Below are 27,562 nucleotides of genomic sequence, written 5' to 3'. Positions count from 1 at the left end.
AGAGTGAGGGGATATTGAGTAGGCAGTTCTCAATTCTCTTATTCAGCCTGCCAAATTCCGGAGTCAGAGAGTTGCTGATCTCTCACTGTTGACTCAGAGATGATTCCTAGACTGATGGTTCCTGGCCATCTTTGGGAGGCCCCGGGAGAAGCCTAGATCAGGAGAAAGAAGAGAATGGCCCGGGGACTGACCAGCTGTGGAACGGAGCCCGCATCAGGCAGCACTGAGCCTCTGTCCCGGCCGGCTGACCCTACTTCAGGAAAAAGCAAAACGTAAGAACAGCGAGTGATTGTTCTTGAAGCACACTACGGAATGTCTCAGCTTGTAAGCAAGGATACACTTCTGTTTTTCTCCACTCATTCTCTTAATGGAAGTAATTCTAAAATGAAACAAGTTCTTTAGGCAGTAAAGTCTAGTGAAGGGTCATCTGCTGTGAGTGAGGAAAGATCTGAAGGGCTAAATTTATTTCCACAATGACACTCAGCCATCTCATCTAACACAGATACACAGACACACACACACACTCCTAGAAACTTCCATTTATGATGCCCTCATAGATACATATCTCCAGATAGTCCATTTTAATAACCTTATTTGTGTTCACATTGGATACTTTTGTAAGTATACTAAACCTTTGTATAATCCTATGATTCATTTGAATCCTAAATGAACCCTAAGATTCATTTAAAAGTATAAGAAATCAGATTCTGAAAAAATTCCCATACCCAAAGAAAAGCATCCAAGTTTACAGACACATTCACTTATTCCAGCAGGCAGAATCTTGGCATATAATGACCACATTTTGATCCACAGAAAACTCTTAGTGATGTGAACTTCTGGTTCTGCTACTGGCTAAGTGCTGTTTGGAACAATTCACTTACCCAGTCTGAACACCCTCTTTGTTGTTGCTAAGTTGATGCTCTTGCAAGGCCATGGACTACAGCTTGCTAGACCTATCTGTCCACGGGACTTCCCAGACAAGAATACTGGCTGATGTTCCCTTCTCCAGGGGATCTTCCTGACCCAGGGATCAAACCCGCATCTCCTGTTGGCAAGTAGATTCCTTACCAGTGAACCGCTAGGGAAGTCCCTGAACAACCTTACTTCATCCTTAGAAGAAAAGAATTGGTAGGAGTGTTTCCTCAAAGTTCTAAGATCCTATGATTTTGGAGATTCTTTTATTCAATTAGCATTTGTTCAGTGTCTGCTGTGTGCCAAGCACTGTTCTGTGTGCTATGGACACGTTATTGTCTAGTAATTACAGTGGAAGATTTCAAGTCAATTAAAAGGAAAGGGTAAAAAAAAATACCTGGGAATAAATTCAACCAAAAAGATGAAAGACTTGTACACTGAAAGCTACAAAACATTGTTGAAAGAACTTAAAGACCTGACTAAGTGAAAAGACATGCCATGTTCGTGGGGAGTAAAACTTACCATTGTGAGCATGGTAATCATATCCAAAGCAATCTACAGATTCAACACAATCTCTAGCAAAACTCCAACATCCCTTTTTGCAGACCTGAAAAAGCCAATCTTAAATTTCATATAGGATTGCAAGGGGCTCTGAGTATGCAAAGCAGTCTTAAAAAGAAAACCAGAGAACCCACATGTCCTGATTTCAAAGCTTACGACAAGCCCATAGTAGTCAAAACAGCGTGGTTCATGCAAGTCAGCAAAATAAGATTGATAGTTCACAAACAAACAAACACTGTGATCAGTGTTTGGCAAGGGTATTATGCTGGGCTTTGTCGCTCAGTTGTATCTGACTTTTTGGTACCCTGTGGACTGTACCAGGCTTCTCTGTCCATGGGATTCTCCAGGCAAGAGTACTGGAGTGGTTTGCCTCCTCCAGGGGATCTTCCCAACCTAGGAATTGAACCTGCGTCTCTTTCGTCTCCAGCATTGGCAGGTGGGTGCTTTACCACTAACACCACCTGGGAAGCATTTGACAAGTGTACCAAGTCCATTTAATTGGAAAAGAGCAGTCTCTTCTACAAATAGTTCTGGTAGAGGTGGGCCACTACCTCACACAATATACAACAATTAACTCAGAATGAGTCAGTAATCTAAATATAAGAGCTGAAATGATAAATATCTTGGGAGAAAACATAGTGGAAATCTTCATGACCTTAGATTTGGCAATAAATTCTTAGATATGACACCAAAAGCATGAGCAACAAAAGAAAAAATCGATAAATTGGATTTCATCGAAAGTAGAAACTTTTGTGCCTCAAAGGATATTATCAGGAAAGTGAGAAGTAAACCTAAAGACTGGGAGAATATATTTGCAAATCATATATCTGATAAAGAATTGATGTCCAGAGTATATAAAGAATTCCAATGCAACAACAATGAGCAAACAACCCACTTAAAAACAGGCAAGGACTTGAACAGACATTTCTCTAAAGATAGGTGGTGCTGGTGGTAAAGAACCCACCTGCCAATGCAGGAGACATGAGACTGGTTCGATCCCTGGGGTTGGGAAGATCCCCTGGAGGAGGGCATGGGGACCCACTCCAGTATTCTTGCCTGGAGAATCCCATGGACAGAGGAGCCTGGTGGGCTATGGTCCATAAGGTCTCAAAGAGTTGGACATGACTGAAGTGACTTAGCAGTAAAAGCAACAGGCACATTAAAAGATGCTTAACATCACTAATCATTAGAGAAATGCAAGTCAAAATCATTAGAGAAATGCAAGTCAAAATCACAGTTAGTTACCACTTCAAGCCCATTAGCAAGCTTATTATTTTTTAAAAAAGAAGAAAACAACAAATGCTGGCAAGGATGTAGAGAAATTGGAACCCTCATCCATTGCTCATGGTACTGTGAAGCCACTGCGGGAACAATCTGGAGGTTCCTCAAAAAGCTAGACATAAAATCACCGTATGACTCAGCCATTCATCTTGTAGGTATATACCCAAAAGGATTAAAAACAGGAACTTGAACAGGTACTCAGACGCATGTGCTAATTTCAGCATTATTCACAATGATGAAAAGGTAGAAACAATGCAAGTGTGTCCACAATGAATAAACAGAAATAAAATGTGGTGTATCCATGTAACAGAAGTTCCCATACATGCTCCAACAAGAATGAGCCTTGAAAACATTAGGCAAAATCATAGAGGTAGAGAGTAGATTAGAAGGTCCCAGGGGTTGAGAGAAGGGGAACTGGGAGTTACTGGTTACAGTTTCTTTTTGAGTGATGAAAAATCTGGGGACTAGACAGCGGTGACTGTGTGCCCAGCACTGTGAATGTGGTTAGTGCCACCGGATCATATACTCAAAATGGGTTAAAATGGTAAATTGTTTGTTACATATGTTTTACCACAGTAAAAATAAAGTTAAAAAAAATCCAAGAGGATAGCTCTGCTAGATACCGAAATGTGGAAGCAAATGGCCATACTCTACAGGATGCTATTGACTGGGCCGTAAGACACGCATACAGCTGTATACAGATGTGGACTCACACACACGTAAACACAGCACAGGTGCCTAAGCACAGGTACCCAGAGAGACACAGGGGTTTATACCTCTCGGAACGTACAAATCTACAGACACACAACGTGCACTTTATACGCACCGATGGTTGATTTAAACCGCCATCAGGATTTAAGCATCTGCTGATGGCTGAGATGCACACCCCTATGCATTATTATGTAACAGTACACAGGTTAACAGAGAACCTGTTCAACTAAGGAAAGTCGTGTTCTAGATGTGAAAGGAAGCAAAAGCTGACATATACAGAAGGGCATTCCACAGAGTTCCCTGGCGCCTGTGTAACAGTGAAAGGGTTCAAGGGCATGTAAATGGGTTCACTGCTGGGTCGGTGGGAGACGCAGGGTAGTCAAGTGTCGGAGGCTAAGTGTTATATGGAAGAGAGGATGGCTGATACGTGTGAGTGGGAATTAGGAAAACATCACACAGCTTCTTTGTCAAAGAGATTTAACACAATACGCTTGAGTTGCCAAATTTTACTTTTTCTTATTATCTGATGCCTGGGTATCAGAGAACAAGCCATACACTTAGTTACCTTTATAATTTCACGGGTCCCTTCCACTGGTCCCAACACTATTTCAGGATAGTTCTCAGGTGAAGTAAGTGAGCTGCTTTATATTCTTCCTGCCCAATACAGTGAACCCTCCTCACACTGTCTGAGTTCAGCAGTGGAAAAGCGCCATGACCACGTGGAGAGGAGGGATGACCCAGCCTGACTAAGGTCTTTTTAACGAGGCTCCAACTGAGGAGGTCAGAGGCTGGGAACAGTGTTCTCAGTCTCTGTCGTGACTGACGCTCTGCGACCCCATGTACTGTAGCCCGCCAGGCTCCTCTGTCCATGGGATTTCCCCAGCAAGAATATTGGCGTGGGTTGCCATTTCCTCCTCCAGGAGGGAATGGTGAGTCAGGAGCAAATGATCGGCATTTACGGCTGGTGCTCAATGGGAGTAGCCAATAAGGGAAGACAGACAAGGTCTCCAGAGGAGCAGTAACACTGAGGTATGAGTGTAAGTCCTCCTTCCAGAACACACCTTTTATGCTGGTTCATGTCCTTTGTGGTAGCAAAAGCTGTACCTTAGCAAGAGAGTTATTTATGGCAATTCTTAGCTGGATCCTTTCAGGAAATCTTGAAAGAGGCAAAGGGCCCTGCCAAAGTCTGTTTCCCTTGCCTTTTCAGCTCAGCACTGGCACTTTATTTCCTCACCCCTCAAGGACTAATTCCCTTCTTACTATTGTGCAGTTGCTAAGTCGTGTTCAACTTTTGTGACCTCATAGACTGTACAAGCCAGGTTCCTCTGTCCTCCATTATCTCCCGGAATTTGCTCAAACTCATGTCCATTGAGTCAATGATGCTATCCAACCTTCTCATCCTCTGTCATCCCCTTCTCCTCCTGCCCTCAATCTTTCCCAGCATCAAGGTCTTTTCTAATGAGTCGGCTCTTTGCATCAGGTGGCCAAGGTATTGGAGTTTCAGCTTCAGCATCAGTCTTTCCAATGAATATTCAGGGTTGATTTTTTTGGGGGATTGACTGGATTGATCTCCTTGCTGTTCAAGGGACTCTCAAGAGTCTTCTCCAGCCTATTAAAATCCTGAATGCTTATGAAAATTAACATCTTATCCTTCTCTGTTAGGAAAGAGAATTCTTAATTTACTGCTAATCAATAAAGGACAGAAATGGTATGGACCTAACAGAAACAGAAGATATTAAGAACAGGTGGCAAGAATACACAGAAGAACTATATTAAAAATATCTTCATGACCCAGAGAACCATGATGGTGTGATCACTCACCTAGAGCCAGATATCCTGGAATGCAAAGTCAAGTGGCCTTTAGGAAGCATCACTACGAACAAAGCTAGTGGAGGTGATAGAATTCCAGTTGAGCTCTTTCAAATCCTGAAAGATGATGCTGTGAAAGTGCTACACTCAATATGCCAGGAAATTTGGAAAACTCAGTAGTGGCCACAGGACTGGAAAAGGTCAGTTTTCATTCCAATCCCAAAGAAAGGCAATGCCAAAGAATGCTCAAACTACCACACAATTGCATTCATCTCACATGCTAGTAAAGTAATGCTCAAAATTCTCCAAGCCAGGCTTCAGCAGTATGTAAACCGAGAACTTCTAGATGTTCAAGCTGGATTTAGAAAACGCAGAGGAACCAGAGAACAAATTGCTAACATCTGTTGGATCATTGAGAAAGCAAGAGAGTTCCAGAAAAACATCTTTTCTGCTTTATTGATTACACCAAAGTCATTGACTGTGTGAATCACAACAAACTGTGGAAAATTCTTCAAGAGATGGAAATAGACCACTTTACCTGCCTCCTGAGAAACCTGTATGCAGGTCAGGAAGTAACAGAACTGGACATGGAACAACAGACTGGTTCCAAATCGTGAAAGGAGTACATCAAGTCTGTATATTGTCACCCTGCTTATTTAACTTATATGCAGAGTACATCATGAGAAATGCCAGGCTGGATGAAGCACAAGCTGGAATCAAGATTGTCGGGAGAAATATCAATAACCTCAGATATGCAGATGACACTACCCTTATGGCAGAAAGTGAAGAAGAACTAAAGAGCCTCTTGATGAAAGTGAAAGAGGAGAGTGAAAAAGCTGGCTTCAACCTCAACATTCAGAAAACTAAGATCATGGCATCCAGGCCCATCACTTGATGGCAAAAAAATGGGGAAACAATGGAAACAGTGAGACACTTTATTTTTGGGGGCTCCAAAATCACTGCAGATGGTGACTACAGCCATGAAATTAAAAGATGCTTGCTTCTTGGAAGAAAAGCTATGACTAACCTAGACAGCATGCTGAAAAGCAAAGACATTACTTTGCCAACAAAGGTCTGTCTAGTCAAAGCTATGGTTTTTCCAGTAGTCATATATGGATGTGAGAGCTGGACTATAAAGAAAGCTGAGCGCTGAAAAATTGATGCTTTTGAACTGTGGTGTTGGAGAAGAGTCTTGAGAGTCCCTTGGACTGCAAGGAGATTTAACCAGTCAATCCTAAAGGAAATTAGCCCTGATTATTCATTGGAAGGACTGATGCTGAAGCTGAAACTCCAATATTTTGGCCACCCGATGTGAAGAACTGACTCATTGGAAAAGACCCTGATGCTGGGAAAGATTGAAGGCAGGAGGAGAAAGGGAAACCAGAGGATGAGATGATTGGATGGCATCACTGACTCGATGGACATGAGTTTGAACAATCTCCAGGAATTGATGATGGACAGGGAATCCTGGCGTGCTGCAGTCCATGGGGTAGAAAAGATTTGGGCACAACTGAGCAACTGAACTGTGCCGGGGTCCAGGCCCGTTGGATCCAGGGAATTCGAAGGGGAGATGGCTTCGGCAATCAGGTTACAATAGAATTAAAGATATAAAGAGTGGTTAAATAAGGATATCTCAGTGAGAAAATTCAGTGGAGAAAAGAGGCTGAATAACTTGGTTTACGTGGAAGGCTAATAAAATTCCAAAATAAGGAATTTACGTCACTTACGTAGGCTGCAGGCGTCCTCCCATTCTCCCGAAGGAGAAGAGATACTAAGGCCTCCCTGGTCAGACCTTAGAAGCCCAGGCAAAATTAGTAGGCTTGACGAGCCTCCACGCTCATGATGGGAATTCAGCCAGAAGGTGAGAGAAAGAACGACATGGGGAGGCCAAGTTTTGGTGAACAAGGCCCGCACTTTATTTTCCAAAGTAGTTTTTATACCTTAAGTTGTGCATAGAGGAAAATGGAGGAAGGGGTAGAGTTAGCAGTAAGCCAGGCTTTCTTCCTGCAAACGTATCATATGCAAAAGTTTAGGTGAATTACATCATCTTCTGGCCAAGAGGCCTGTTAACATTTTAAGATCCTTTCTTCAGAAAACTTATTTTTCTCTAAAGGTGATTATTCTAAAGTCAGGCGCCACCCTCCAAAAGTATTAGATAAAGTTGCATTCCTATAGGGCAAAGGTGTGGTGGGCTATAACAAGAACAGAATTAACTCAAGGGTCCAAGGTTACAAACATTAAAGGTACTACTTACATTCCTATACACCAATTATATTAATCAATACACTGCCAGGGACACAGTAGGTAAGGGATATGGAAACTTAGCAGCAAACATTGGCCTAACAAGTGAAAAACCCTTCACCAATACAATTTCTAATCAATCTTTTAACTGCTCAAAGGAATCTGTATTTAGACAGTTTAGAACATCTCATGCCTCTCACAGTTGGGAGGCTGTGAACAATCACATGTGGCCAGAATAACTTTCAGAGGAGTTTGTAGGTTAAAACACTCTTGTCACACCCAGGAACTTTATCAACTGGAGCTGTAAGTTAACTCTTTTTCAGAGAGAGGTGGTGGGGGACAGCCCCCCATAAAGTCAGAGGTGTAGGTGAGAGCACAAAGCAGTAAAGTAGGCAGACTCTGGTTTTGGGGGTAGATGCTCAAAAATTTCCAGGGGGACTCCTGAGGCTCGATCCCGCCTTTGCGTATGCTGAGCCTCCTTCCTCATGACCTTTGCCATAGGCGGAATTCCTCACGCTGGCTCCCGGCATCTGGACTGAATCAGTAAAATCAGAATGAGTTACATATAATTATCAGTAGTTCTTTTTTTTCAACCTGCTTCCAAATACCAAAACAATGGCCTAGGCTAATATAGGCTAATTATAAATCAGCAAACTAGTTTTTATACCTTATAAATGGTGTTGTCTTTTTTTTTTTCCCTCAGTTTCATAATTTTCAGAAGAGAGTATACTGATTGAATAAAAGTGAGTCTTTAATATAAAAGCAAGATTGGCTTTGACTTTTAAGTGTAGGTGTTATCTTTTTAAAAAGTACACCTCTTTGAATTAATTTTGAATTGAATATAGCTGCTATAATTTTAACAGATAGTAATAAAATTTGGGATGTGTGTTTATATGTATAAATAAGAGATGTATGATTTTGCTGAGTGAAGTCTACGGTTCATAAAATCACTATTCTCAATACTGAAAGTAGTTTAAAATGTTTTCCTCTTTGGGCTGTTATAAATTCATATTACATTATTCAAACTGTAAAGGATGTTGATTCTTGGATAAAACTATTACGTTCTGGCTCTTCACTTTGAATTCAACTGTGGTAGAATTTCTTTGAAAATGATTTAATGTTTATAAGCATGCATGCATGGATAACTTCAAAAATGAATAGTGAACTAGAAAAGCCAAACCTCTCCTGACAGTGGCTTGATTTATTCTGGAAGAAATTAAGAGAAATATCAGAAGTATGTGCTCTCTTTTAGGTGTAACACAAACTCAAGGCAAATATTCCTGACTTGCGCCATCTGAGAAACGATTCTTAGTGTCTGGGCATGTGATTTACATATAACTCACATGCCTACACAAAATATCCCAAGCCAGCTGCCTCTGCAGGTTTCCTACTCAGAGGAAAGAAAGCAGACCATTGTCAGAGTGAGGGAGGTAAGGAATGAAGAGCAGCAGCTATGTATGGGCTCTGCAGTTAGCTCAAGCCGGGCACTGAGACAAGGGCCTACCAAGAACTTGGCTCCCCACCCCCTCCACCCACCCATCTGCACCACGATGGCTGGGGCTCCATCAAGGTGCTCCAGCAGGGGCTGTCCGGAAGATAGAGCCAGTGTGGGTAACCAGGTGGTATTCTGTTTTTCCTTTGAGATGTCTATGGATTAAAACTCTTGAGTTTTTGTTTTAAACATCAAGCGTTTTCTTTTTTTGCTTTAAAATAAAAAATAAATTTCTTTTTTTTTTAAGAAAAACATCACTTTAAGCAAAAATTATATATATACAAACATTCTATGTCTAGAATATTCTCATTTTATTTGATATATATATTGTGTGTATGTGTATATACATGTATTTGTTGTTGCTGTTGTTTTAATTCGCTAAGTTGTATCCAACTCTTTTCAACCCCGTGAACTCTAGCCCATCAGACTCCTCTGTCCATGGGATTTTGCAGATAAGAATACTGTAGTGGGTTGCCATTTCCTTCTTTGGGGATCTTCCTGACCCAGGGATTGAACCTGCATCTTCTGCATTGGCAGGCGGGTTCTTTACCACTGAGCCACCAGGGAAGCCAAAAATACAAATGAGAATATTCTAGACATAGAGATTTATAAACAGGTATTTTTACTTAAGGGCTTCCTGGTGACTCAGCTGGTAAAGAATCTGCCTGCAATGCAGGAGATCTGGGTTCACCCCCTGGGTTGGGAAGATCCCTTGGAGGGGGAATTGGCAATCCACTCCAGTATTTTTGCCTGGAGAATTCCATGGACAGAGGAGCCTGATGGGCTACACTGCAGGGGTCACAAAGAGTTGGAGGCAACTGATTAATTTTACTTTCACTTTTCATTTTAACTTAATGTATAACGAACATTGTTCATCATTACTGAAGACATCTATGGCATCATTCATGATATTTTATTAGAATTACCATTATTAATTTACCTTCAATTGCTGGAGGTATGAAGTGTCATGAAAGTGTTTCCCATTATTAACAATGTGTGTGTTAGTCGAGTCGTGTCCAACTCATTGTGATCCCATGGACTATATAGCCCCCCAGGCTCCTCTGTCCGTGGATTTCTCCAGGCAAGAATACTGGAGTGGGTTGTCAATCCCTTCTCCAGAGAATCTTCCTGACCCAGAGATTGAACCGGGTCTCCTGCATTGCAGGCAGATTCTTTACTGTCTGAGCCACCTTGGAAGCCCCATACTATAATAAATACACTTGTGCATGCATTTGTTTATATTCAGTTCAGTTCAGTTCAGTTGCTCAGTCGTGTCCGACTCTTTGCGACCCCATGGATCGCAGCATGCCAGGCCTCCCTGTCCATCACCAACTCCCAGAGTTCACTCAGACTCATGTCCATCAAGTCAGTGATGCCATCCAACCATCTCATCCTCTGTCGTCCCCTTCTCCTTCTGCCCCCAATCCCACCCAGCATCAGAGTCTTTTCCAATGAGTCAACTCTTCGCATGAGGTGGCCAAATGTTTATATTAGCTGTTTATTTTCCCAGGATAAAATTCTAGAAATAGAATCACTGGAAGGCCACTCATCAAACACCTACACAGAACTGTCACATATGCAATAATAAATTCCGTTGTCTTAACCAGGGAAATTATAGGAAAATTAAAAAATTCAGATACACAAAAGAAAAAAATTTTCCGGAATTCCAAAGATCAGAGATAACTAATTGTTGCAGAAATTAGTCCACCCTTACGAATCCAAGCTTGCTGCTGCTTTCAGTTAACCCAAATTGGAATTAGTGGCTAAAAATGAGGGTTTGGCAATGGTTTTCTCTTTCACAATCATCATCTTCCTTCTCGAATACCTGTTATAGAAAATAAAATGCTATTATGTATACAGTAATTATCTTATATATATAAAAAACTGTTTATGTGTACAATATATTCTTCCTTACCTTCTTCTCACTCTCAAATATTCATGTCAAAAGGAGTAGAAAACTGACATAAGTAGATATCACTTACTTGATTTTGGATAATGTCAGCCTGTGTCAAAAACGTACACTTAGGTTTAAGTGTGGGACAGTTTAGGTGAGAGACAGTTTTAGCTAATCATTTCATCTGTTCTCCAAATTCCTCAGCTCCTTTGAAGTTTGGAAGACCATGTGATTAGCTATGGCCAATGAAATGTGAGCAGAAGCCACAGGCAGTCCTTCTGGGCAGAGGCAGTGGAAAGCCCACTGAGAATCCCTTCTCTCTCTTTCTACAGGGACCAAGGAGCTGTTGCAGCCACAAGATGGCAGAAACTCCATCATCCTGGTCTTTGAATAAGACGGCCTTCCCATCTGCAATGGGTATGTAACAAGAGCAAGAATTAAATCTTTCTTGGGTTAAGCCACTGGGATTTCAGATTAATTGGGTAACTGCAATGTTAGCCTGTCTTGTCCTGACATACAGGAGGCTCACACATTCTGTATCTGTTCACCCTCTGCATTAAAGGTTCTGAACCTCAAGGAGACTCAAAGCCACCACTCATCATTCTCAGACTGCTTACGTGGAATTTGACTTCCTAGCTCGGCTCTAAGGGTAAAGAATCAGGACTTTAGAGCAGAGAGAGGTGAGTGCTCCCTTCTTGTGAGTGCAGGAGTGATATTAATGCGAATAAGAGGCAGATATAGTTTTAGATGTTTCCAGGCCTGAAGTACAGTATGAAATAAATGTGTATTATGCTTCCATTATGTGAGAAACAATAATAGTATATAGACAGATTGCCCTGCTAGGCAAGTATGTTGTATCACTTGCTCTCCATTAATTAATCATGAAAAGTGATGCGTGGCAAGGAGTGGAGAAGTGAGTTTACAAAGAAGGAGTATGAGATGAAGCACAGACCCTTTATACTCCTTTGGTATCTAATGACTTTAAATGAATTCTCCAAAACTCATTGAATGCTGCTTTTCTCTTCTACCTGAATTTGTTAATAATGATCATGCATTATTTTTATAATTAGGAAAAGGTTTTGGTTTTGAAAAAAAATCACTGTTGATGAATGAAGAATTAGTTATGGTTTCCTCCGTTGACCTGGCACAAACAGTGCCTATGAGCTAGTGCCTTGAGGGCAGATGCAGGGTGTCATTCTACAGGCAAGCACCGCAGGGAGGCACATCACAGAGGCTCTGATATGGGAGCTGTGTACCGAGTGGCTACCTATCCTGTGCCTGTTGATCCATCATCTCTGTCATTCTGGGATTATTTCCTTTAGTCTCCAGTGATGTTCTTTGCAGCTTTTGTGAGTTGTGGACTTGCCCATAGATTCACACTTGCCAGGATCTAGAAACGTCATCATGGAATTGCCCCAGTGAACATCTGTGAATTTTTTGTTAAATGAAGTCTCTGTGCATAGATTTCACTTCACCATTATTATTATTCTCCAGTAAAAGCAGGCAAGAAATCACATTGCCTATTCCATGTCTTTTTACTTCTTGTATCACCTGTTTATTTCATGCAGATAAGTATATCAGAAACCATCTTGTCACAGCTGTAAATAAATAAAATCCTTCTTCTTTAGCTCCTATTTCTGTGGAAGTTATTTGCTATCATTTCTTGGTCTGTGAACAGCTGAAGGTCACTTTCTAGATAAGAAATGCAGCCCAATTATCTCAATTTTCCCGTTTTTAAATGGTTTGGACTACTAGCAATGTAAGTTAGGGTAATTTGTGATAATTACCAAATTTCAAGTAAGTGGTAAATGAAAATTGTCTGGTATTGTGTAAGGAGGGAGTAATTTAAAGTCTTTGTGGGAAGCAATTGGTATTTTAAATAAGCCTGTCTGTAGACATCATGTGTCTAAAACTATTTTAAAGGGCTCCGTGGAGCTCTATGCTTTTAAATTTATCTTACTATTATAGTCATTTTACTAGCTAGGGAACTGCAGCCATCTATCCGTGGCTGTCTCTTTCTGACACCCACAGATGTATCCACCCACATGCTCACCCACTCAAACCTACACTCTGACTCACATTCAAAACGATTGTCAAAAAATCCCCACTCCTTGTCTAACTAAAGTGTTCCTTTCAAACACATGCTACTTGTTTGATCTATTTCCACGTATCTGTGAGTCAGCTGAGTCTTGTCTGATCTACCCAGTAGACTAGAACCTACATGTATGTTTTTTCATATGGATTTGGCAAACCTGATACATATTCTAGCTTACTGAAATCATAAAAGCACAGTGAACTGTTTTTTGCTAACAATACTTCTGACACCAAATCTGTGGGTTTTTTCCCTCACACTAGCCAATTTTCCAACCCTCCAGATATCAACGAGGTGCCCCACAGTTTAGTTCTGACAGTAGCGACCGGTCAGTGCAGACCCCACAGGTTAAGGACTCATTCCTACAAGACTATACCCTCTTTAGACAACCGTCTCAAGTCCCAGGGCATCTATACTTCTGACTGACAGACTATAAATCGAGCGTTCCCATTGCCTCCCCCTCAGGTTTCATAATTTGTTTGAACAGCTTACAAAAATCATAAATGGTTGACTTGCTACGACCAGTTTATGAAAAAGGAGACAACTCAGGAACAACCAATTGGAAGAAGTGTACCAGACAAGGTCTAGGATTGTCTCAGGGGGGTGATGGCACAGAGCCCTCTAGGAATACCACCCTCCCAGCACCTCAATGTGCTCACTCTTCAGGGAGCTCCCTGAGCTTTATCATTTAGGGAATTAATGGGTTCACTCATCAGGGAGCTCCCTGAACTTTATCATTTAGGGAATTTGATGGCGGTTCCATACATGGTTATGACTGATTAAATCATGCCTACCAAGAGTCACCTTATTAACATATACAACACAGGTATAATTGAAAGGAGTTGTTATTGATTTCTTGGATACAAGACAGAGTGGTTTTTTTTTTTTTTCACTTTAATACTACAGCTTTATTTATTTATTCCTTCTCTGATAGACTTCCTTTTGTTATATAGACTGAGTTTTTGACCCATAAACAAGACAAAATTCTAAAAAAATTGCTGCTGCTAACTTCAGTGGGCTTCCCTTGTGGCTCAGCTGGTAAGGAATCCGCCTGCAATGTGGGAGATCTGGGTTTGCTCCCTGGGTTGGGATGGTCCCCTGGGGAAGGGAAAGGCTACCCACTCCAGTATTCAGGCCTGGAGAATTCCATGGACTGTAGAGTCCATGGGGTCGCAAACAGCTGGACACGACTGAGGGACTTTCACTTCACTAAGTTCGGTGAGTTCAACTGTCATGGCTGGCTGACTCAATGTCCTTTTTGAAATGTGCCAACAGACCTAGGAACCCTAGTAGGGGCCTTGGGAAAGGGCAGGTAGTTGGGCTTTGCAGGAGGACTGGCCTCTTGGCCTGATCGCCTCTTCATTCCTTGGTTCCTTTTCAAATCAGGACTAGACAGAAAAGCACCACGCTTCCACCACTTCCATCGCCTTCTCTTCAGAGCTTTTCTAACAGGAGCTGACTTCCCACAGACCCAGGTCGTCTGAGTCATGGGTTCTAGGGCCTAAGTGTAACAGGAAACTGGTATGTACCAAAAATATCTATCAGAATAAAAACAATTTTTTTTAATTTGTTTGAGAGGGTGGACAAGGGCATTTAATACAACAGTCAACATCATGGTGTAGAATTTAAATATACAATTTGAGGTAAATATTTGCTCAACAAGAAATACGTTTCCATTTTTAATCACTCCTTTCTTGCGACCCCTGGGTAGATTGCAACTGAGAGACCTATCTATAGGAAACTGAACATTTTCACAAGTAGCATATGAATTTTTTAACGCATTCAAAATACAGATTGGGCTGAGGTTATCAAAATAGAACCATATTTCAAAATAAGAAGTACTGTGAGTCAGGACAGTCACACCAATTATAGCAACCTTGTGTCTGAAAGGCGTAAGGCTTGGGCCAGCCTCCATTGTAGCAAAGCAGTGTTTTATCAAAATGGTGTAATTAGGAATGTGTGGCAATATTTTAACCCCTCCTCCCAAGGGTTCCACAATGCTTTTGTAACATGTTTATAAATATTTGCTTTCATGCCATTTTAGGGGGAGCTTTCCATACGAACATTTGGCTTCCAGTGAGTCATCCCCAGTCTGGTTCACACCCAAAAGCTGCTGCTTGGCTATCAGTAAATATTGGGCTCAGTGACTCCTTTATCTTTAAAATTGATTTAAATGAAAATGGAAAAAGTGATAGAAGGAGAAAGACATATTCAGATAGATATAAGAACACTCTTGTTTCCTTACAAGAGTTTGACACCTATGCACCATAATCTAATTACTATTTAAGCTTAGCTAAATGCCCGTATTATGATAGATTTGTGTTTGGCCTTTTAATAAAACATCTAAATAATTTTACCTGATGTTGTTACATTTTTCTAGTCATCATGCATATTTTCTAGCTAAAAACATCTCAGAATTCAAACTATTAACCTGAAATTTAATTTTATTGTTGCAATTACGGTTATTGGATCCTAAAACCATCAACTAAAAAGCAACTAGAAGGATAAATCCCTTCCTACCTGCCCCCCATCTGAGCCACCAGGCAAGCTGTCTTGAGAAACCTGCATGCAGGTCAGGAAGCAACAGTTAGAACTGGACATGGAACAAGGAACTGGTTCCAGATAGGAAAAGGAGTACATCAAGGCTGTATATTGTCACCCTGTTTATTTAACTTATATGCAGAGTACATCATGAGAAACGCTGGGCTGGAGGAAGCACAAGCTGGAATTAAGATTGCCAGGAGAAATATCAATAATCTCAGATATGCAGATGACACCACCCTTATGGCAGAAAGTGAAGAAGAACTAAAGAGCCTCTTGATGAAGGTGAAAGAGGAGAGTGAAAAAGTTGGCTGAAAGCTCAACATTCAGAAAAGTAAGATCATGGCATCCGGTCCCATCACTTCATGGCAAATAGATGGGGAAACAGTAGAAACAGTGGCTGACTTTATTTTTCTGGGCTCCAAAATCACTGCAGATGGTGATTGCAGCCATGAAATTAAAAGACACTTACTCCTTGGAAGGAAAGTTATGACCAACCTAGATAGCATATTAAAAAGCAGAGACATTACTTTGTCAACAAAGGTCTGTCTAGTCAAGGCTATGGTTTTTCCAGTGGTCATGTATGGATGTGAGAGCTGGACTGTGAAGAAAGCTGAGTGCCGAAGAATTGATGCTTTTGAACTGTGGTGTTGGAGAAGACTCTTGAGAGTCCCTTGACCTGCAAGGAGATCCAACCAGTCCATTCTAAAGGAGATCAGTCCTAAGTGTTCATTGGTAGGACTGATGTTGAAGCTGAAGTTCCCAATACTTTGGCCACCTGATGCAAAGAGTTGACTCATTGGAAAAGACTGTGATGCTGGGAGGGATTGGGGGCAGGAGGAGAAGGGGACGACAGAGGACGAGATGGTTGGATGGCATCACCGACTCGATGGACATGGGTTTGCGTGGACTCCGGGAGTTGGTGATGGACAGGGAGGCCTGTCGTGCTGCGATTCATGGGTCGCAAAGAGTTGCAAAGACACGACTGAGCGACTGAACTGAACCCGCCCCCCCCCCCCATATTAGAATTGAAGAAAATAAAGGTCCTTGGGTGAGATTAACTCTCTTTTGAACTAGAATAGCAAAACTTTTCTTTATGTAAATAAGGAAGCTACCGTTATTAAGCATATGAACTAGCACTGAATTCCCTCTGTAGTTCCATTTCCAAAGGGCAAAATTTGGGAGTTGGAGTGAGACAGTACAGATCTTGGGGGGTTGATATCGACATGGAAAGAAAAGAAATTAAAAATTGCTGTGCATAATAATCGGAGAAGGCAATGGCACCCCACTCCAGTACTCTTGCCTGGAAAATCCCATGGATGGAGGAGCCTGGTGGGCTGCAGTCCATGGGGTCGCTAAGAGTCCACTTTCACTTTTCACTTCCATGCATTGGAGAAGGAAATGGCAACCCACTCCAGTGTTCTTGCCTGGAGAATCTCAGGGACGGGGGAGCCTGGTGGGCTGCCGTCTATGTGGTCGCACAGAGTCGGACACAACTGAAGAGACTTAGCAGCAGTGCATAATGATGGGAATTATAGGTTTTCTTTTAAAAACAATGAAATACCTTACAAATTAAGGAGAATATACTATTTATTCTCTCTTATCGGACTAAGAAGGACTGCAGACACTAGCCCCCTGTACCTTGAATTGCATGCTGTGTTCCCACCTGTTTGCATGTTATGTGGTAGATGCTCAGGAGCGATCTTTGTGCTCTCTTACCTCCTACAAACATTCTTCCATTTTCCTTGAAATGTACACTTCTCCTTGTCTACATTTCATTTTCCCCAGTTTTTATATGGACTTGGATATAAGACTATGTCACTTTCTTCTTTAAGAAAAATGATCCTATTCATATACTGATGAATGACAACAGTCATTTAACCTTAGTATCAAAGAGACAAAAGGAGTGATGAGAACTGTGATAAAATACAAAAGTATATGCCCCATCTGAAATGAGTCTCTAATTCTAAACATCAGAAAAAATGGCAATAGGCAGGTCTTCCAAGTTTTCAAAAGAAAGCCTGAAAGTATTTAAAATTTTACGACTAATTCAATTCTTTAAAAACAAGAAATTCCATTTTAAGAGGCTCAAAACACCAATAATTACCATGGGAAAACATGGGACATTAAATATGTATACTTCAACCCACACTGGGGCAAGAGAGATATAGAAGGTCCTGAGAACCTTGGTGTCCTTCACGGCCCGTCTCCCACCTTTCAGTTCATCACCAACACATGCACTGTTCCAAGGGACCGTTGAGGGGCCAGTGGTCATCTCTGGTCCTCCTGTAGGAGCCTTTCCCTAATTTGCTCCAAAGTGAACACTTCACATTTGGATTCATTCTTACTGGAAGAGATGGGAAAATCTTAGGAGCAATTATAAGAATAGCAAAAAATAAACTCATATTGAGAGTCACTATTCTTTCACCCAGCAAATATTTACAGACTGTCTGCTACGTGCTAGAACTATAAAGTTTCTGTGACATATTAGGCACGATGTAGGCACTGGAAATGTATCAGTTTTTAAAAAAGCAAAAGAGCCTTCCCTTGCAGAAATTATATCCATTGGGAAGATAGACGATAAATAAAAATGAGTAAGTGTGATATGTGCTAGGTTAGATGGTGATAAATGCCATGGAAGAGTTCATTTCTCTGGGTCCCGCATGTGTAGTTGGAATGGACGTGCTTGGTAACTGGCAGAACCTCCAGTACGAGATCCCTTGTACTATGGGATAAAAGCTGTATTAGTTGGGAAGACCAAGTGAAATATCTAACATTTGCTCCCTCACTGAGATAGTAAATTAAAAACGGTATCACATCTTGGGGAAAGTGGCAAAGATTAGTGCTACCCTTTAAGATCTGAAGAATATAGGATGATATTCCTCATTTATCCCCATTTAATTCACCAGTCTTGCCCTGACAAAACTGTCTGATCCTGGAGAACACTAAACTCAACCGAATAGTTGCCCTAGTTACAGTTGCTATGCCAGATGTAATATCTCTGCTGGAACACATTAATATGGCCTCGTGTACCTCGTGTTGACTTGCAAATGCCTTCATTTCATTTCCACCCCCCAAGAAAAGGGGGGCTTCCCTGGTAGCTCAGCTGGTAAAGGATCTGGCTGCAATACAGGACACCCCACTTTAATTCCTAGGTTGGCAAGACTCCCTGGAGAAAGGATAGACTACCCACTCCAGTATTCTTGGGCTTCCCTGGTGGCTCAGACGGTAAAGAATCTGCTTGCAATGTGGGAGACCTGGGTCTGATCCCTGGATTGGCAAGATACCCTGGAGGAGGGCATGGCAACCCACTTCAGTATTCTTGCCTGGAGAATCCCCATGGACAGAGGAGCCTGGTGGGCTACAGTATACAGGGTCACAAAGAGTCGGACACAACTGAGCAGGACTAAGGACAGCAGAGCACAAGAAAAGGTAACAGATGCCCATTAATAATGCAGGCGTTTTCTTTTTCCTTCAGTCATGAGAGAGCCCTAAGAAACCTGGACCACCTGGATATCCTGCATATCATCACAGAGATCCACTATAGTAGAGATACCACGCGTGGTGGTTTGCAAGTATGCCCACAAATCCTTTGGTGTCTCTTCCTTCAAGAGGTGGAGCTTAATTTCTCTTCCCTTGAGTGTGGACTGGACTTAGTGACTAACAAATAAAGTGGTGCAGCGTGATGATGTGTGACTTCTGAGACATCCAGCTCCGTTCCTTGCTCTCTCTCTTGGGTCACCTGCTATGAGAGAAGTCAGGTTCCGTGTGATAAGGACTCTGAAGTAGCCCTACAGAGAGATTCATGTGCAAAGGAACTAAGTCCTGCTGCCAAATGCCATTTAAGTGAGCCATTGTATTAAATAAAAGCATATCCTCTAGCCCAGTCAAGCCTTCAGATGACTCAGCATCTTGCCTGTAACCTTACGGGAGACCTTGAGCCAGAATCACTCAAGTACACCACTCTTGAATTCTTGACCTACAAAAACTGTGAGATAATAAACATTTATTGTTTTAACCTGATGTATAATTTCAAAGAGAGAAACATAACTACTCCATCAGGTTAATCAGAACAAGTGATTAAGCTGTGGTGAGAATGTTAGAGGCCTTGTCAAGAAGCATGTGCTCTAGAGGGTAAAAGATACATCAGATTCAGCGGTTCTCCTTATCACTGTTCAGGGGACAGGGACACGCCAGACACCCCAGCACTGAGAAGAAGCGTCGTACCCAGTGGGCTCTTGCGGTTCTGGAGTTGGCGTCTCCAACACTTGGAAATACTGCATTGAACCATTTCCTGAGTGGGGTCCAGGATAGGAAAAAGCTCCGAAGAAGTCTCAGGTTATGGTGCGAGGAGTCCTGCTCCTTGAATCTTATAGCCTAGCAGAACTATGCTATTAGAGATATCTGTGATGGGGAAAGAAATTTTGTGGCCCTAGTAAGAGAATACCACATAGACTGTAGAGTTCTGGAACAATGTTACGCCATCTGCAGCAGAGACCATTCAGAAAGTAGTCCCTAATGTGCTACCATGCCCTGGTAGAGACAGAGAACGGATCTTGGAATATCCAGCGACGATGACACCAGAATTGTTCATCATAAGGTGTGTTCTATCAACTCCACTGAATCATAATGTCATGTGGGCCCCGGCAGAATTCTAGCAGGACAGAAGGGATACATGTAGGATCGGTCCTGGGCAGGGCCAGAGGACAAGGAAGCTGCATGAGCAGATGGCTCAGATGCCTGTGCCACCCGCCACCATGGCACTGTTGCCCCTTCCTCCGTTTACACGTATGCTCGTTTTAGGGGTGGGAGGCAGGGAGATTCCCTGCCTTCCCTTATGACAAGCTCTTGGAAAAGGAAAAACCTGTGCTTGGTATACAGATGGGTCTGCCTGGTATGTGTAAAGTCAGAAATGGACTGCTACATTATAACCCCATTCAAACATGGCCCTAGAAGACAGTAGTGAAAGAAAGAGATCTGTGGTATACCTGGTCATCTACCTTGTGTGGAAAGAAAAGCAGCTGAAATAAAAATATATATGGGACACATGTCAGTGATGAAGACTGTGGCTGCTTACTTTGGAGTTTGGAAAGAGAAAGATTAGGAAATTGAAAATAATTGATTCTAGGGACGAGGCATGTGGATGGACCTGGAGGAAGGAGTCCATTTCTCCAGCTTCTGGAAGTATTGAAGGATTCCCATCTAGAAGATATTTTTTAAAACCTTCACATCTCAATTATAAGAATCGAATTTTTAGTGGATTTGAACATACTATCGAAAAAAGATACATGAATGACAAGTTCGTGTAAGGATGTTCATCATCATTAGTCATTAGGGAATTGCAAATTAGAACAAAAATGAAACACTATTTCACAGTTATGAGGATAGCTGAAATTAAAAGACTGAGCACACTGTATATGTAAAACGAATACAATGTTATCTGTCAATTATATCTCAATTAAAAAAACTTTTTTAAAAGACTGAGCACATCAAGTGTTTGTGATGATATAGAGGAACTGGAACTCTCATACACTTCTGGTGAGAATGTAAAATACTTTGGAAAATAATTTGGCCATTCCTTTAAAAGTTAAACCATCACCTACTATACATAATCCAGCCCTTTCCACCTCTAGTTATTTACCCAAGAGAAAAGGAAGCATATATCTACATAAAGACATACATGTATAGTGATTTCACGCAAGTTTTATTTGTAGCAGCCCCAAACTGGAAACAACCCAAATGTTCATCAATGGGTAAATAAATTAGCAAATTTTGGTATACCAATACAATGGAATATCACTCAGCAGTGAGAATAAATGAATTCTATAGTTACACAATAGCATCTATGAATCTCAAATTAATTATGCTGAGTGAAAGTAGCCAGATTTTAAAAAAAGAAAACATACTGCGTGATTTATCTAAAATTCTAGAAAGTGTAACTGAACCTATAGTGACAGAAACCAGATTAGTAGTTGCCTGGTGAAAAGGTGGTGGTTGAGAGGGACAAAAGAAGGCATTACAAAGGGACAGAAGGAATCTTTTGGGAATATGCTCATTAATTTACCAAATTTTACGCTTGAAACGTGTAGTTACTGTATGTCATTATACTTCAATTAAACTTTTAAAAGAAGAAAAGATTAAATCTCAAGTCAATGATGTCCAGTACCTCATCGGTGGTTTAATCAAAGACCATGATCTGGGAATACTGTTCCCAATACAACTCACAGGGCAATGGCCTAAATCAAGTCAGAGAGCATAGATTCCCTGGAGTCAGGTCAGTGTTGCAGGCTGTTGAGGGCGTTAAGTCAAAAGATAAATAAAAAGTGGTATTCACTCATTCATCTAAAAAAGTTGTGTGTGTGTGTGTGTGTAAAATCTGTGTGGTGCCAGGTACCGTGCTAGGGTCTGGAGGCACATTGTTAAATCAGATATAAATCCTGTCCTTAAGGACGTCAAGGTGTTATATACCAGGTAAGTAGAGTTGCTTGAGTCTGAGACCTTCCAGAAGTATGTGAGGGTCTGGCAGGATGAGCTATGAGTGTGCAAGTGTCAGACCCAGGTTAGGAAGAACCAGGATTGGGCACCAAAGCAGAGCTACTTTGACCCAGGTGGACCTCTAAGGATTCGGTTTCTGGCCTTCTGACATCCAATCTTGAGCCATGCAGCGGGGGTTTTGGGCAGGGGCAGATCCCCTGACAAAGAGTAGGTAAAGTAACTGCCCCCAAATATGTCTGTACAATGAGCCAAAGAATGCAAGGAAGCATGCTCAGTAATGGCCAAAGGAAAAAGCACTGAGGAAACTGGCTGGCCTATAGTAGAAAGTCCAAAATAGAGGAAAAAGAAAAAGAATGCTCCAGGAAACCGTTCGGGGATTGGAGGTGATTGTTGATCAGTCCCTCGGTCATGTTCGACTCTTTGTGACCCCATGACCTGCAGCACACCAGACTTCCCTGTCCTTCACTATCTCCCAGAGCTTGCTAAAATTCATATTCATTGATTCCGTGATGCCATCCAACCATCTCATCATCCCCTTCTCCTTCTGCCTTCAATCTTTCCCAGTATCAGGGCCTTTTCCAATGAGTTGGCTCTTCTCCAATACTCTGGAGCTTCATCTTCAGCATCAGTCTTTCCAACTAATATTCTAGGTTGAGGGTTGAAGGGATTGGAGGAGTGGACTCAAATTGGAATCTGAGAGCTCTTAAAATCCAGTCTGAACAAGTGGAGCTCAGTGAGTATCAGACAAGAATCAGCGCAGATAGAGAGCAGAGAGGCAGTGTTCCTCAGTGTGGTTAGTGGTGCGGCCAGATCAGAGAGTGAGTGGGAAACCTCACTTATGGCTATGAACTCAGGAAGCACAGCTAAACATTCACAGCCAATCAGAGGAATGCATTCAAGAGTCAGGACCACTATGAACTCAGAAAAGTGAAAAGTGAAAGTGAAGTCACTCAGTCGTGTCCAACTCTGCGACCCCGTGGACTGTAGCCCGCCAGGCTCCTCTGTCCATGGGATTCTCCAGGCAAGAATACTGAAGTGGGTTGCCATTTCCTTTTCCAGGGGATCTTCTCAACCCAGTGATCGAACCCGGGTCTCCTGCATTGCAGGCAGACACTTTATCCTCTGAGCCACCAACTCAGAAAGCACAGCTAAACATTCACAGCCAATCAGAGGGATACATTCAAGAGTCAGGACCACCATTTGACTAAATGCTGGAGGAGGAGCCAGTGCTTGCTTGCCAGCCAGGGTGTGTATAGATGACCTTTGAGGAAGGAAGTCAAGGGGCATTTGACAGGAGAAGAAGGTATTCAGATCAGGGCAGAAGTAGGTGCCTGCAGGTTACTGATGGTAGATGCTCAGGTGTGTGTGGGAGCCAAAGCAAGAGGCCTAAAAGCCTGTGATTTCAGGAGATGAGGACAGTGTGACATGAGGAGAGGATGACAGGGGGGTAGGGCCAGTGTGACACGAGGGCAAAGGTCCTCACATGACAAGGATCAGTGTGACATGTGAGAGGGCTCGGCGGGCTAGGTGAAGGGGGCCTGCACCTCACAGAGGAGGGAGTTTATTTTTAAGTTAAGTGCTGGTAAATGTCACACAGAGAGGAAGCGATCAGCCACGCTGACTGAGGACCGGTGAGTAAACCTAAGGGCAACAGAGAGCTGAAGTATCACCAGTAGATGAGGGCAGACAGGACTGGCCAGCTGAGATTTCTCTTTTCCAATAAAGGAGAGCAAAGTTCTTGGCTTACAGCACCTCCCTCTGGGGGTCAGACATCTCACGTTGGATAAATTGCCCATACTGCAGTGGAGTATGGGCAACGTCTCTCTAGAGAGACAGGGACTGTCTTTCTTCCCTCTGATGCCATCCTCTCTTAGTTCAGAGTCACTTGCTCCCTTGAACCTCCCCACCCCTTTGTGTAATTTCTCCCCTTGCAAAGCTTCCTGAGCCTCAGGCTGGTTGGTAATTCACTCCCTTCCCAGGTCTTCTTGCTGGAAGAGGGTGTGGAGACAGCAGACATGAATGGCTTCCTTCTAGTCTTCACTATTCTGACAGTGGCTGGTGAGTGCAGATTCCTATTTTGGCTTAAAATTTTGAAAAGTTCATATTGGAAGAAAGAGTAGGAAATGGGTATAGATAACAGGGGTAGCTCAGCTGGGAAAGAATCCGCTTGCAATGCAGGAGACCTGAGTTCAATCCCTGGGTTGGGAAGACACCCTGGAGAAGGGAAAGGCTACCCACTCCAGTATTCTGGCCTGGAGAATTCCATGGACTGTATAGTCCATGGGGTCGCAAAGAGTTGGACACAACTGAGCGACTTTCACAAGTGATCATCAGAAGGTTAAGAGCTCAGGACTCCAGGGATTGGTAGTTTCCTAGAACTCTCAGAGGTAACTGGATTCCACTGACTTTTCCTCTGGCTCCATGACCACAAGAGAAGATTCAGACTGAGATGAGACTTTACGCAATAGAGGGTGGATATTGGCACCAAAAAAAAAAAAAATGTGATTTTGCTATATAGCTAAGAAGGATGTTTGAGGAGAAGAAGGAAGAAAGGAAGGGAGAGGAAGTGTGACTGAGAGGGAGGACACAAACACAGAGGGGGGTCCAGGGGAAAATTAACAGAAGGTTCTAAAATAGTTTAACAGTTCCTGATACACCAAAAACAGACGGACCATTTCAAAGCACTTCCACACAAAACATTCCAGACTCCCATCCTCTGGAAAGTGTGCCCCTGCCTCTAAGATTCTGCCTTCCTCTCCCCATCCGACAGCAGCAACAACGCCCGGAACACCACCAGCAGAACAGGCAGACTCAGTCGAGCAATTCTATCAGGAGAACGTCCAAAATGAATCAACCTGTTTGGTCTTCCTGAACTCAGAAAAGGACACCTGTCTGGGGACCCTGATCCACAAACAGTGGGTTCTCACCGCAGCACACTGCTTCTTACCGTGAGTGATGGGGTCCTAGAGTGAGAGACATGCCCCGCTCTTAGTCGCTGGGGTGGCTCAACCCTGAAGAGACTCGCATGGGGGAACTCTCAAACCTAAGAAGTGGTTGGAAGGAGGCAGGAAATAGATCCTGGTGGTTATGAGTTAGATTCCCCAGTAGGATGATGCAAGATGAACAATAGAATAACATCTATTTCCTCTGCTTATCCTTCATGGCCTGTTCCAGATTTCTTGAGATGGAGATTGCTATTTCAGATGAGCGTTTCCAAAAAAGGATGGAGGGCTTAAGACCCATGCTTATTATCCCACATCCAAGTTTCAAACAGGATTCTGCCGAGCATGACATAGTGCTCATCAAGCTGACACGCCCCCTAAAGCTCAACGACCAGGTAAAACTGGCAGCTCTGCCCAGCCCCACGACCAACAGGATGGACGACTGCGCTGTTTTTGGCTGGGGCTGGTCATGGCAGAATTCTGGTGAGTGACCCTCAAGACGGACTCTTAGTGCTCCTTGACTGCCCACTCTGTGAGGGTTGTCGTATCATTGAATTATTAGAGATCAAGAGAGCTGTTAGGGTCCTGAGAACTTATACATCTTAACTTCTAATTTTATGAATGTGGAAATTGAGGCCAAAATTGGTCATAGGATAGACCTTGTCTTATAAGGGGTAACATGACTATGGATGGCTGGAGGTCTCTGGAATCCTGTATTCTTGACTCATTTATCATTCAGATGCAGGTGAAGGGTGGGGGCGTGTATGGGTGAGGAAGGGGTTGAGGGTCATCCTGCTGGTGATGCTGAATGTGGCTCCTCCTTTAGAAACTGACAGAATTCACAAGTAAAGCCGTGCACACCCAAGTCCAAGGCACGCAGTGTCCAGCACCGGAACCAGATGCTGGCTTTCTCGTTTCATCTGTTTTCTTCTCTGGTTCCCTTTCAATTTATTTTTTCTTTCGTTGAATGACAGAGAGGTTAATTACAGATAAGAGGGAGGGGAGGAGAGAAGAGAGGGAGATGAATGTGTGAAGGACCAAAGAAAAATAAACCCGGTCTCTCTCTCCACCCCGCCCTCATCCTGCGTGTGCATGTGCTCAGAGCCAAAGCCTGATGTCAAGATAAACCAGACTGTCTCTTGCTTCCCTAATGAACATTGTGAAGCTTCCCCTATAGGAAAAATGCCTGTTAAGATCACAGAGAACATGTTCTGTGCAGGATTGTCTCTGGAGAGCAAACACACATGTAAGGTAATTCTTTCCCCTTGGGCCCTCCCAAGTTTGTTCTGGGACACTGTTCGGGGGTCCACATAGCTCCTTCAACACAATCCAGTTTCCTGTTTACATCCAAGAAGAGATCAAGGTAAATGCGGTCCAGGAAGAACCAATCCTGAATGAACATGAATGTGAGTGTGGAGACACCTGAGTGTTTCCTTTCTCTATGGCTTCTGCTGATGTAGCCTCGGGTGAGTGATGGCTTGGGTCCCAGATGGCCACCAGACATTTCTCCCAACCCTCATCACCTGAATCTTTCTTTCTGTCTGGGCTCCTCAGATGGGCACTGGGTACGAGGTTATCTTTGTTCTGGCTACTGTGCCTGACCCATCTCTCCTCTTTCTAACAGGAAGTACTTGCTGCCCCAATCCTGTGCCAAAATCAGCTCCAGGGGATCTTATCCTGGTCAGAAGGGTGTGTTCTGAGAGGTGACGTTGGCTACTACACCAAGGTTTCTCGCTATACAGACTGGATCCACAGAGTCATCAGCACTTACTGAACTCTCCCTGTTCCCTCTCCCAGCAGCCTCAGACCTGGGTCTACCATCCGTGACCCTGTTTCCCTCTAGCCCCAGAAAAAGACGGGAATAGAGTCTTTGGTTGTAAGAAGGTTTCTCTTCCTTCTGTTCCTTCTTGAATGCTCTTCTCCTTTCTCAGTCCCAACGTGAATGATCATTGAAGGATTTGAGCTGGATAATGTGGCTCAGATGGTAAAGAATCCACCTACAATGTGGGAGACCTGGGTTTGATCCCTGGATCGGGAAGATCCCCTGGAGGAGGGCATGGCCACCCACTCCAGTATTCTTGCCTGGAGCATCCCCATGGACAGAGGAGCCTGGCGGGCTGCAGTCCATGGGGTCACAGAGTTGGACACGACCGTAGGGACTAAGCACACCATGCTGTCATAAATGGGATGACTTCTCACCACTCCTTGCCTTTCTTCCAACTCTCTACTTACCTGCTGTGGCTCCTCAGACCTTCCTGGAGTCATGCTCCCCAGCCTTCCAAAGCACATGTGACAGTAAGACTGAGCACCTCTGGCTGCCTCCTCTGTCTGACATCACTTACTGCTGAGTCAGCCTTCAGTGTGTGCTGTCTCACTCTCTCATATCTAATCAAGTGGCAGTAATGCTGGGATGTTAAACAGGCTGCCGGCAGTATTACTGTTAGAAATGGAGGCTAGAATTTTATGGGGACAAGAATTATAAAGATGTCAGGGACTTCCCTGGTGGTCTGGTGGTTAGAACTCCACTCCCTGCTTTTACTGCAGAGGTCCTGCGTTTGATCTTCAGTCAGGGAACTAAGATTCCCACAAGC

At 42.9% G+C, this 27,562-nt stretch overlaps 1 protein-coding gene across 1 annotated transcript in view; it reads left to right on the top strand.

Annotated features, from left to right (window-relative positions):
• LOC147378760 (serine protease 58-like) overlaps positions 1-26,848 on the top strand; it is a 40,201-nt gene extending 13,353 nt beyond the window's left edge. The window contains exons 3-7 of the mRNA XM_086324099.1: positions 24,009-24,087; positions 24,800-24,977; positions 25,204-25,454; positions 26,074-26,222; positions 26,596-26,848. Coding sequence (XP_086180225.1) covers positions 24,009-24,087; positions 24,800-24,977; positions 25,204-25,454; positions 26,074-26,222; positions 26,596-26,745 — 807 coding nt within the window. The 3' untranslated portion in view covers positions 26,746-26,848. The remainder of the gene's footprint in view (positions 1-24,008; positions 24,088-24,799; positions 24,978-25,203; positions 25,455-26,073; positions 26,223-26,595) is intronic.
• The last annotated feature ends 714 nt before the right edge of the window (positions 26,849-27,562 follow it).

The sequence above is a fragment of the Bos grunniens genome, chromosome 2, assembly GCF_055505025.1.
Source record: "Bos grunniens cultivar Pamir isolate PY7600 chromosome 2, Bosgru_T2T1.0, whole genome shotgun sequence".
NCBI lineage: Eukaryota > Metazoa > Chordata > Mammalia > Artiodactyla > Bovidae > Bos > Bos grunniens.
The sequence above is the reverse complement of the archived record's forward strand: the minus strand, read 5'-3'. Positions and strand labels throughout refer to the sequence as shown.